This window comes from Natrix helvetica (genome assembly GCF_964273705.1).
Source record: "Natrix helvetica genome assembly, chromosome: 1".
In the NCBI taxonomy this organism is placed as follows: Eukaryota; Metazoa; Chordata; class Lepidosauria; order Squamata; family Natricidae; genus Natrix; species Natrix helvetica.
In genome coordinates this window covers 149,768,039-149,780,488 of record NC_138548.1, presented here as the reverse complement: position 1 = coordinate 149,780,488, position 12,450 = coordinate 149,768,039, and the positions used below count along the sequence as shown (strand labels likewise).

Below are 12,450 nucleotides of genomic sequence, written 5' to 3'. Positions count from 1 at the left end.
CCCAGCAATGTCAATTGTAGTTTCTCATATTTTAGCATTTGTTTTTTAACTTCAATCCATGTCTTAACATATTTTTTGAAGTAACATATAATTCATATTTGCCAGAGTGACAATATTTTTCTTCTAAATTTTTTTTTTTCAGAAAATTTTATTGGTTTTTTAAAAACATTTACTAGGAAAAGGGTATGTGGAATAATATACAAATTTTGGCAGTTGCAAGTATGGCAGACGCCCCCTCCCTCCAAACTCATAGTATACATCTAGGTATAAAACATTAATACATAATCATGTAAAATCAGCATATAGAAATAAAAGTTTTCAATCAACTTATATATTATAACATATTTTCTAAATATAATTTCACTATTACTTTCGGTATGTTTATAACAATGTGGTTTTCTTATTCATTTTTGTGATCTGAGCTTTCTTGGTATTGCCCCTTCCCCCCCCGCTGGCAGAGCTCTGGCCCCTCCCGTGTCCTGTATAACCGTTGTAGAGTCTTCTGTTTTTTCTAGGTTTGCTTTATTTTTTTCCATAAAGGCCTGAGCCTCTATGGGTGTATTAATTCTAATTCTTGTCTCCTCCCAGAATATCAACATCCCTTCAGGCATCAACCATCTAAACCACACCCCTTTCTGGTATAATTTATTCGCCAATTGCGAATAGCTTTTCCTTTTCTCCCTAATTTTTTTTGGGATCTGCTTCAAGATGGTTATCTCCCTATCGTGGTATGTCAATGTTTGCCCCCTTTGTACACCCAGAATTGCGTCTCTTGTGCTTTTCCTAAGGAATTTAATATGAACCTCCCTGGGTACATTGTGTGTCCTGGCATATGTTGAATTCACTCTATAGGCCAAATCTATCTCCCACTCCATCTGTTGTTTGTCTTTGTGTATGTATTCAGCTAAGATGTTGGTCATAATGTCCCTTATATTTTCCCCATCTGTTTCTATAACATTTTGAAATCTAAGATAAAAGGACATTCTCTCAAACTCTGTTTTCATTTGTTGAATATCAAGTTCTTTGTTACTCTTCTGTAGAACTTCCACACACCCCCTCGCCTCCACCACCCCACCCTCCACAAGGTCCAGTCTCTGTGAGTTCTTATAAATTTGGACTTGATTCTCTTTAATTTCTTCCTTCATTTCCTTTAATTGTTTCTTAATTTCTTCCTGGCCCTGTATGTGTTGTTGAAGCATTTGCAGCAAATCCAACTCTGTGCTCTTAGGTTGCATCATTTCTGTAATCTTTGACTGTGTGGCAGGGCTGGATGTTGCAGATGTCGGTGCAGAAGTAGCAAAGCCAGGTTTTCCAGGTGGTGGTCTTTTTGGAGACATAGTTTATAAAACAGAGAAGTCAGTCAGTGTAGAGACTGGACAGCTGGAGAAGTAGAGCAGGCAGATGAGTCCAGGAGGCAGAAAATCCAAACAAGTGAGAGTTTCTTTGGTCAATCTAGCATTAAGAAAAGGTTTCCTCTCCAGAGGGTTCAGGAAATAGATTCTTCTGGGTAGTACGGAGACAAAGACCGGAAGCCTGAGTTTTAAAGGTGGAGTCAGATTTCACAGTTCATGAAGACAACGGAAGTGTGCCATCTTGCCCTGCCAGCTTTAGGCTCAGAGGCATAATAAAGTTTCAAAAGTTCACAAAGTTCTCAGGTCATCAACAAATTACAAAACTAAGTCCAGTGAAAATCACTTTTACAGGGGTGAGGCATCATTAGTTGGCTCTCCCCCCTCCTCCTTCCTCCTAGGGGCAAAAGCAGAATTTTTTCAAGCTGCTTGTCCAAGGAGGGGGAAAATCCCCCCCCCTCTAACCGCACCTCCAACGAAGCTCCGAAAGTTTAACTTATAACCTTGCTGAAAAGTCCATCAATTCAACAGAGAAGGAATGGAGAAAGGAAGCACCTCACCATACCGCCGCTGCTTCCTTCAATTTTGCGCTGCCCGATCGGCATGGAGCGAGACGCAGGCGCGCCCTCCGAGACTGCTCCCCGGTGCCTGGAGCAAAGCGGAGAAGCCCCCACCAGCCGCCGCCGATGCCAGGGCCCTCCGCGAGCCGCTCCCTCGGCAGGACGCCTCTTCGGGGCGTCCTGTGCCCCCCCAGAAGTGGGGGAAGCCCACCGGGAGAGCGGGAGCGGGCAAGGACTTGCCCGTCGCCGTAGCCGCCGGAACCGGAAGTCGATTTTCCTTCTAAATTTTAAAGCCCATTTTATTCATCAGTTCTGTTTGATTTTCTGTTTTCATATCTTTGTTAACATTTATATCTTCTTTTCGTTGTTCAAAACCTGCTAATGCACCAAATTATATTAATATTCACAATGTTTCAATTCACTTTAAAGGATCCTACAAAATCAGCACCAAATCATCTACAAAGGCCTTAATTTAGAAGTCTTTTTTCTGAGTTCCGGTTCCGGCGGCGGCGGCGACGGGCAGCTCTTTGCCCGCTCCGGCTCCCCGGTGGGCTTCCCCACTCCTTGGGGGGCACAGGACACCCCGCAGAGGGGTCCTGCCGGAGGGGCGGCATCGCGGAGGTCTCCTGCAGCGGCGGCAGCCGGCGGGGGCTCTCTCGCGCGCCCAAGGCACCGGGGAGCAAGCTCGGAGGGCGCATCGCGTTTCCACGCCTCGCGCCTCGCTACAAGCCGACTGGAGAATGCTACAATTGAAGGAAGCAGCTGCGGTGCGGTGAGGTTGCCTCTCTCTTCATCCCTTACTTTGCATGAAGATTTGATTCAGCTTTTAAAACTTTAAAACAACTTTCGGAGCATTTTGGAGGTGCGGCTGGAGGGAGGGGGGTTTCCCCCCCCCCTTGGACAAGCGGCAAGAAACAATTTTGCTCTCAGCCCCCGGGGAAGGAGGAGGGGGGAGAGCCAACGAATGAAGCCTCACTTAGGCTGAGATGATTTTCTTTTCAATTTAATTTTACATATTACAATGATTTGAGGACTTTTGGAACTTTCTAAAACTTTGTTACGCCTCTGTGCCCAAAACTGGCAGGGCAAGATGGCACACTTCCGTTGTCTTTATGAACTCTGAAACCTGACTCCACCTTTAAAATTCAGGCTTCCGGTCTTTGTCTCCGTGTCTCCCAGAGGAACCTCTTGTGGATTGGTATTTTTTTAACCTTCTAGGGGAAATTTTCTATCTATTGCCAGACTTATTGGAGAGATTCTCTTCTGCCTGGTTATTCTGCTCCCGGATTCACCTGGCTACCCTTCTTTTCTAATTGCTTACTTCATATTTGGACTGAACTTTTAATGTTATAAAGGATGGCATCTAAAAGACCCCCTCCTGGAAAACCTGGCTTTGCCACTTCTGCTCCAACATCCGCAACATCCAGTCCAGCCACACAGTCAAAGATAACAGAACTGATGCAACATAAGACTACAGAGATGGACTTTCAACAAATGCTTCAACAAATTCTACAGGGCCAGGAGGAAATCAAGAAACAGTTAAGGGAAATGAAAGATGAAATTAAAGAAAATCAAGCCCAAATATATAAGAACTCACAAAGACTGAATCTTGTGGAAGGGGGGGTGGAGGAGGTGAGGGGGGGGGTGGAAGCCGTGCAGAAAGGGAACAAAGATCTTGACATCCAACAGATGAAATTAGAATTTGAGAGAATGTCCTATTATCTTAGATTTCAAAATGTTATAGAAGAAGATGGGGAAAATATAAGGGACATCATGACAAACATTCTGGCTGACTATACACACAAAGAAAAACAACAGATGGGGTGGGATATAGATCTGGTTTATAGAGTGAACTCAGCTTATGCTAGAACACACAATTTACCCAGGGAGGTTCACATTAAATTCCTTAGAAAAATCACAAGAGATGAAATTCTGGGTGTACAAAGGGGGCAAGCATTGACATATCATGATATGGAGATAACCATTCTGAAGCAGATCCCTAAGAAGATTAGAGAAAAAAGAAAAAATTATTCGCAATTAGCGAATAAATTATACCAGAAAGGGGTGTGGTTTAGATGGTTGATGCCTGAAGGTATGCTGATATTCTGGGAGGAGACAAGAATCAGAATTAATTCACCCATAGAGGCGCAGGCCTTTATGGAAAAAAATAAAACACTCCTAGAGAAACCACCAGACACTACAACGGACACGCAGGACACGGGAGGGGCCAGAGCTCTGCCAGTGGAGGGAGATGGGGCAATAGCAAGAAGACTCAGATCACAGAAATAAATATGAAAATCATATTATTATAAATTGACCGAAAGTGAAAATGGAATTATATTTGGATTTTATATTGTAATGTTTAATTTGATTGAATTTAATAATAGAACTAATATGCTGATTATAATCAATTATATACTAATGCATTATATATAAATGTACGCTATGGGTATGGAGGGAGGGGGGCCTCACACACTTTGCAACTGCCAAAATTTGTATACCTGTCCATTTACCCTTTTCCCTATAAATTTTGAAAAACCAATAAAATTTTATCACAAAAAAAAAAAAGAAGTCTTTTTTCTTAATCTTTACTCCACAATCCTCTCATCTTGTCTTAAATCTTTATTCAGTATTTCAAGAACCCAAATAAATAAGAGAGGAGATGGTGAGCTCTTGTTCTTTTTTGTATCTTACAAAGCTTTGTTAAATCTCCATTAACAATTATTTGAGCTTTTTGTGAAATGTAAATCAATGTTATACATTTTATATTTTTTCCAAAGTTCATATCTTCTAAAACATTAAGCAAGAAAGCCCATAACCCTACCCCTCTAAGAATGCATCTACAAAAATCAATGTGGCTTGTTTTTTAATTATGTAGCGTCAAATATTCTAAAATGTTGAACACATTTCTAAGATTATCCTTTAATACTCTTTAGGTAAAAACCTACATTAATCCTCATGAATATTTTTTTGCAAAATTATATTTAGTTTTTTAATGAAAGCACTATGAAGCTTTAGAAAATAATGGCATGGCCAATTATATTTCCACGTTTCTCAAATTCTAATACTCAGAATTATTAGTAGTTTTTTTAATCTTATATAGACCTGGAGATGTATAAATATATTCCTTTACAAATATTACTTTATAGGTGCTAATAAATTATATTATTTTCTGAACATGCTTTTTAATATGGTCTGAACATCTTTGTGAGCCTCATAAATTAAGGAGAAAATTGTCTATTTTATATATTTTAATAACATGTATAAATATTTATAGGTACAAAAAATATTACATGAAAGATTCTGTCACCTGAATCCAAATGGAAGGTTATTTGGACTTGAGCATCAATATAAGTAAGCAAAAATATTTTTCCTTTGTTTTTAAGAGTTTCTTAATGAATCTCCTAGGGTTTGAACCTTGTAGTTTTTAGTTCCAAATTAGGTTGGAACAGAGTGCTGCAAATATGATACCACTGTGTAGAGAAGAGGGATGTAATTTGCCTATTTTCTCTCTTCCTATAACTCTATGGCTGTTCACAAAGGAAGATATGCTGCTTGGGGTTGAAGGAAAATAAAATAAGCAAAAATGTTCTTCTCGTTAAAATAAGTTATTAGAATGGAAAGACTCTTGTAGATTTAATTCATTTTTGCAATCAGAAGGATCTCCCCCCGCCCCCCATTTCTGATAAGGTGTTCAGAATCTAATTATATTGCCTTGTACAATCTCATAGACTTACTAAAAAGATAAAACATAAAAAGGAGCATTCCTGGTGGCAGTTATTCAAGATATCAGATGTTGCTTTTCTTGAATTATCACAACACTTTCCATTGTGCTGTCTGGTTCTAATAGAACACTTCACTTGTTAGAATGGGAAGGAACACATTCCTGGGGGTTCAGGATCTAAATCTAAACCATCAATCAAACTAAATCTGTCAATCTAGGTAAGAGATAGTCAAAATCTGGGAAAATCAAACATTCAGCAACCAATGAGGAACAAGAAGATTTCTCTCCCAGGTGGAATTTTTATGAAAGGTGAGGGCCAGCTCCATTTTACTTTGTCTTCTTGTGTTTTGGTGGTGTTGATGGATGCCATATGGCTGGGATGGAGTGTTTGAAGACCCCCATATGGAAAACAGTGGATCCCACTTTATTACATCCTATCCCAAGTGCTCTGATGATACCTTATAAATTACTGTTTTTTTCGCTCCATAAGATGCACTTCCCTTCCCCCCAAAAGTGGGTGGAAAGAATGTCGGTCCTTTGGTGAATAGCACCTGGGCCGTGGCAGCAAGGTCCTTTTACAGTGCTGAACCACGCCTCTTCTGTCTTTGTCATTGCCCAACTCTTCTGTCTCTTTTCCGCAGTATAGGAGTCAATAGGCAGAGCTCGCACATTAGAGGACACATATCTGTCCTATCAGGCTCTGCCTGATATTTTTGTTCTTGTCCTCCTCTAAATCTAGGTGCGTCTAATGGTTCAATGCGTCTTATGGAGCAAAAAATATGGTAATACCCAATTTATTTGATTAGTATTCAGCCTTTCTATTAGAGAGAGACTTAAGAATTTGGTTTGCTGGCTTGAGTATTAGGAGTAATAAGATGAAATGACATCAAGGGGTTTGTGAAGATGAGTTTTCAAAATGATTTGACATTCCTGATCTAAACGATCAGTAAGTCCCTTGGCCCCTGGTCTCCCAATCACCTACTGATTCCTAAAAGACCTAGTGGCAGCGTTAGGTCATTAACAACCTGGTCAAGGCCACAGCACTCATGACCAACATCAGTCTAGAATTAGTGTCAGCACAGTTGTACCTGAAAATGTTACCATATATGGATATTTGTTGCTTAATAGCTGGAATCTAGTTGCTACATCCAAATAATTTTGCTGTTAGCCAAGTAGTTGTCCTGTCTTGGAGGACATCTCCATGGCAATTTTTCTCTCTGAATATGCTGTATTGAGTGACACATGCCCAGGAGCAACATGATCCTTAGTCTTTTAAATGATGCTAGCTTGGTTATAGATGAAGCTTTCTTTAGCAGACCTGGAACAAGTATTGCATTATTTATAAGCTTACTCAGTGAATAGTTACCACTTTGTTATGAACCCTTTGTCGGATGCAGCTAAGGATATTCTGTATCTAAAGTTGGAAAGAAAGCTTCATTTTCTACTCTGGATAAATGGTATATAGACAATCTCCTTCCCATTAAAGATGAGGGTTTATTTCATTCTTTTCAGTTATTCATACTCTTATCAATCATATAATGAATACGAGTTATAACCTTGCCATATGATTGGAAGACATGTTGATGAATTTAGTAGTTTTGTTGGGAATTTTCAGGTATTTGTTTGCTGAAATTTGGTTGTTTGGGTATTTGTATGTTTTAAAATGGTTGGATGATAATTAATTTTCTCTTGATATGAAATTGATATCTGAAAAATTCCCTAGGTATGTCCTTGTCTGAAGCTGAAATGTGTGTCTTTTCCCATAGACAGTTACTTGAGCTGATAAAACATACTGCCATTAATGGTGAAAGCAATTCTGTACTTGTTATTGGACCACGAGGGTCAGGAAAGACTCTGGTAATACTTTTAAATGTGCTTATATTTTGTATATTAGATAATTATTGTTCAGAGCATTTATACCTATTAAGCCTTAGCTTTCCCCTTTTAATTACATATTTAGTGAAGTACCGTATTTTTCAGAGTATAAGACGCACCTTTTTCCCTCAAAAAAGAGGTTGAAAATCTGGGTGCATCTTATACACTGAATGCAGCATTTTTTGCCTTCCGAAACCCCGCCCCTTCACTAAAATGGCAGTGCAGGGCACAGATAACTTCTAGGAAGCTTTTAGAGAGCTCCTGGGGGCTGGGGAGGGCAGAAATTAGCAAAAAAAAAAAAGGCCCATGTTTTGCTCAATTTTACCTCAGCCCCCAGGAGCAACTCTATAAGCTTCCTAAAGGCTATCCATGTCCTTTTTTTTTTTTTTACAAAACACAGGCCGTTTTTTGCTTGTTTTTGCCCCCCACCCCCAGGAGTACTCTGCAAGCTCCCTAAAGGGTATTCATGCCTTTTGGGGGGGGGGGGACAGGCCAGTTTTCGTGAAAAATGGGCCGTGTTTTGGAGATTTGCAGAGTGCACAAACTTTTTTGATTTTCCTCTTCAAAACCTTGCTGCGTCTTATACTCCGAAAAATATGGTAAATACTGATAGAATACAGGTAATCCTTAACTTATGACCACAATTGAGCCCAGGAATTTATCTTGCTAAGTGAAACAGTTGTTAAGTGAGTTTTGGCCATTTTACAATCTTTCTTGACACCATTCTTAAATGATTCACTACAATTGTTAAGTTAGTAGCATGATTGTTAAGGGAAACTGACTTCCCCATTGACTGCTTGTCAGAAGGTTGCAAAAGGTGATCAAATGACCTTGGGACATTGCATCCGTCATAAATACATACCAGTTGCGAAGTGTCTGAATTTTGATCACATGACTATGTGGATGCAGCAACTGTCGTGTGAAAAATGGTCAAAAATCACTTTGTTTAGTGCCATAACTTCGAACAGCCACTAAATAAAGTTGTAAGTTGAGGACTACCTGCAGGGTTCATTTGCAGAATGAATTGTTTCTTTAGATTTTACCTACCTCCTTTGCCCCAAGACTCCTCCAAATTTACTACAGTGACTCTCAGAGATTTGTGAGACATATGAGGCGAAGAAGAGTCTGAGTAGAAGGCAGTTTGTGAAATATTCAATAAAATTCTTTAAATCCGATAATATCAATTGTTTTAGTTTATTGTTATATGTTCACCTTTCACTTTTAAGTATATGCAATTTTATGCAAGATAGCTTACAAAACTTTTAAAGTAGGATAATAACAGTCTGACCAAAACTGTTTTTTCCTCATGGAGTAGATGAGTGGTGGTGAAAAAACCCTATAGAATTATCCATAATCCTGTAGTGGACTGTAATGCAACTAGAGTTTCTTCTATTCTCCTGTAATAGATACACAAATAGCACACAAAACAGTGTGTTGTGTCATGCCTTTTTAAACAGTGTTTTTTTCATTGTCACAAAATGACTCTCAAACTATCATCCGTATACATAAATAGCATCGATATGAGTATGACATCCTCTCTTCCAGTGGGTATTACTATAACAAGTACTGTGATTTTCTCTGATTTCTTCATGTGTCCTTATATTGAACAATCAATATTTCAGGTGTATGTGTTACATATACTTGTAAAATATGCTTTTATTGAGAACCCGAAGTATGTTTCATTCCATATATGTAGAGGTATCGAAAAAGGTATTTGGATTCCATGCAAGTTTCTTCAAAGGAAAGGAAAGAGGATATTTTTCCAGATTCCCCTCAGATATCTCTATCTGGCTTTCTGATTCTGTTTTCCAATCATCTGAAGCAGACTTCAAATTGAACAGCTTCACTGGGAAGGGAATAAAAGAAAATATTCTATTTACAGCCCCCAAATTTCTGTTCTCCAGAGCAATGTGTGTAATGATTGCGTCCCTTTTTCTTGCAGTAGGCACCTATGATGAATTTCAGACTTTCATGAAACTAAGGGAGCCTTCCACTCATAAAAGAATCAGGGACCCAACCAAAGAGCAATAATCATAATACTAACTTATATTGCTAAACAGTGCCAAAAAGCTTAATTATTTCTGAATACTGACAGTGTCAAATATAGGTGTGTATATGTATATGTATGTATGTATGTGTGTGTGTGTGTATATATATATATATATATATATATATATATATATATATATATATATATATATATATATATTGTTTTATCATAAATGATTAATTAACTAATCTTTTTTCTAGTTAGTTTGTCATGTCTTAAAAAAACTTTTGGAAGTAAAGGAGGTAAAAGAGAACATCTTGCAGGTACATTTAAATGGTAAGTAATATTTCTGATTATCATACTTGGTTTTCTTGAAGATTGTGTCTAAATTTAGACGGTGTATTAAGTAATAGGAAACAAGAACTGTTACTGCCATCTGTGGTAGCAGGGATAGAATAATACATAATGCTTTCTATCTGCCATTTCAGTGTAGGATAATTTTATGAAAATTATGATTAGTTGACTGAACAAGTTGTTTTAGAGGCAACAATATCTAAATCAAGACATGGCAGCTTTCTAAAGGTTGCTGAAATATAATTCCCAGTAGCTCTAACTAATATGGTCAATAACGAGAGATGCAAGAACAGATATTAGGGAATTACTTTATGCTCAAGTGAAATTATTTCATGTGGTGCTTTCCTTTAAGCTGGACCTAAACACATTAAAAACAAGCAAACACAAACCCAATTTATGTCAGTGCAGTTCTGAACTTTATTTTCCCTGTTGCATATATCTTGTTTTTTTTCTGTTTGAAGATAATGTGTATCAGCTAATAAGTGAAATCAAGAGAGAATAAAATATTTCCTTTTATCTTGTAGGGTTATTACAGACCGATGATAGAATTGCTTTGAAGGAGATTACAAGACAGCTAAATTTGGAGAATGTGGTTGGAGATAAAGTTTTTGTAAGAAAAATAAGTTACATTTAGAATTGCATATAGCTTTATGTGGCAGTATGAATACTAGAATAATGTACTAGGTTAGTATTACAATAATTACCATTTGAGATTGTTTGTGTAGATCAGCTATTGGTTCTCCTTTTGAGTAAGAGGAGAAAATAAATAGAAATAAGAGTTTCTTACCTGAAACAACATGGAATTAAATAATGACTATTGAGGTAAAAATGTTTATTAAGCAATACTTTTAGGATATGAAGGATAGATTTTGTAGAGGTTCTAAATAAGTTTATTTTTACCTTTTGAAAAAAAATCTAACATTTAATATATTATGTAATATTGTAATCAATTGTATATGTTAAAGGGAAAGGTAGAAACCTGGATGCAAACCAAATCCCCACCAATGCTAGCAGGGCAAGCTACTGTAAATATACAGGGAGTAAACCCCACACTCATTAACCTTAATGATGTTGCCTAGTCAGGTAATGAAACATCTGCAAGCAAACAACCAAGTTCAGAGACCACCAAGAACTTCACAATTCAAGCCTGAAATTCTAGTATATTTTTTCCCATTAGACTAAACAACATAATTTTTTGGGAGAGGGGTTAGAATTGAACTTTTATTAAATAGTATTATTCAGATTCCTGAATTTGTGATAATAAAATAGAAAAGTCAGCTTTATCTGAATTTTTGGTAATTCGTTGCACCACAACATTTGAGAATCTCAGTCTTATTGTTATAATGCATCTTTTTTTTAAAGAGGTGTCAAATTCTGATTCTGTGAAACTTTGGTATGTTTTATTTTAAAGTGCTAAAATTATGGATTATTGTCAGAAATAGTTTATTGTTACCATCATTATTATTTAAATTTATATGCCATTCAACTCTGTGATTTCGATATTTAGATAACACTCTATTTCAGCTATTAAAGTCCTTGGCTTTTTCCCTGCTCTCTTCCTATGCCACTTCTGCTCAGAACAAAATATTCAAAAGTTGTGTCTGAATAGAATGTTTGGTGTGCAAAATAGTTGGCACATCCTTAATGTCTCTCATATCTAAAAAAAAATTTTCAGTTGTTCTTGAAACAGAAATGAGGAGAAGACTTTCTTGTTATAGGAAAACAAAATTAAATGATGCATGAGTCAATAGTGCATTCCTTGCTTCAGGATGATGATTGAAATATAAGAGAGTTTAGGGATTCCAAAGAACATTAGTCTTAATAGTTTAGCTGTTTTGTAGCACAAATAGCAGCTACTGTCATACTATAAATTTCCAAAAAATGTAATTTGTTGTTCAAAATTTTAGGTAAAACAAATTTCTAGATAGCAGCTACAATGTTACAATTTTCCATATTTCATATTATAATACACAAATCAATCTTTGTAACTTGCTTGTCTTTTAGGGTAGCTTTGCAGAAAATCTTGCATTTCTTCTGGAAGCATTAAAGAAAGGTAAGCATATCCCTTTGATAGTTAAAAGCATAAAATGTATGGTTTACTTTGTCACTGAAAGGTAGAAAATTTACAGAGGTGAGCAGAAATTAGATTGCACCTGGAAAACTAGATAAATGTTTAACATTTACTGTGGGCTAGAAGCCTTCTAAATTCTCAAATAACTAAAATGTACATTTCAAAAATATAAATATGCTCTCTGGTTACTGAGGGGTAACGTTTTGCGCAACATTTTGCCAACAATGTTCCTGACATTCATGGAAATCTTGGCTTTTTATGTGGTGACCAGAGTTACATCTTGTCATGTTGTCTGGGATTTCTAGCCTATAGAGGTCAATAAAAGGGTTAGAGTGCTTGGTAATATGTCTTCTGCCACTTATGGGATGCATCCGTGTCCCTCTGTACTCTTAAGGAGAGCTGGGAGTGTGTGATCAACTGGATCTGGGAGGTAGTCAATGCTCCTTTATGGAAGGGGTGTTTCCTGCTGCCTTAAATGAGGAAACACTGTCCTTGTTTAGCAACCGGAGCGGATGGGCCCCCCTCAG

The 12,450-nt window shown here is 37.4% G+C and overlaps 1 protein-coding gene across 8 annotated transcripts in view; it reads left to right on the top strand.

The window, feature by feature from the left end:
- The window catches only part of ORC4 (origin recognition complex subunit 4), a 32,910-nt gene that overhangs the window by 6,288 nt on the left and 14,172 nt on the right, over positions 1-12,450 (top strand). For 5 of the 8 annotated variants that reach the window (XM_081962962.1, XM_081962960.1, XM_081962959.1 and 2 more), the window contains exons 3-7: positions 5,187-5,263; positions 7,400-7,490; positions 9,759-9,834; positions 10,377-10,462; positions 11,857-11,905. In XM_081962962.1, coding sequence (XP_081819088.1) covers positions 5,187-5,263; positions 7,400-7,490; positions 9,759-9,834; positions 10,377-10,462; positions 11,857-11,905 — 379 coding nt within the window. The remainder of the gene's footprint in view (positions 1-5,186; positions 5,264-7,399; positions 7,491-9,758; positions 9,835-10,376; positions 10,463-11,856; positions 11,906-12,450) is intronic. The other 3 variants (XM_081962964.1, XM_081962963.1, XM_081962965.1) reach the window with 1 other exon arrangement.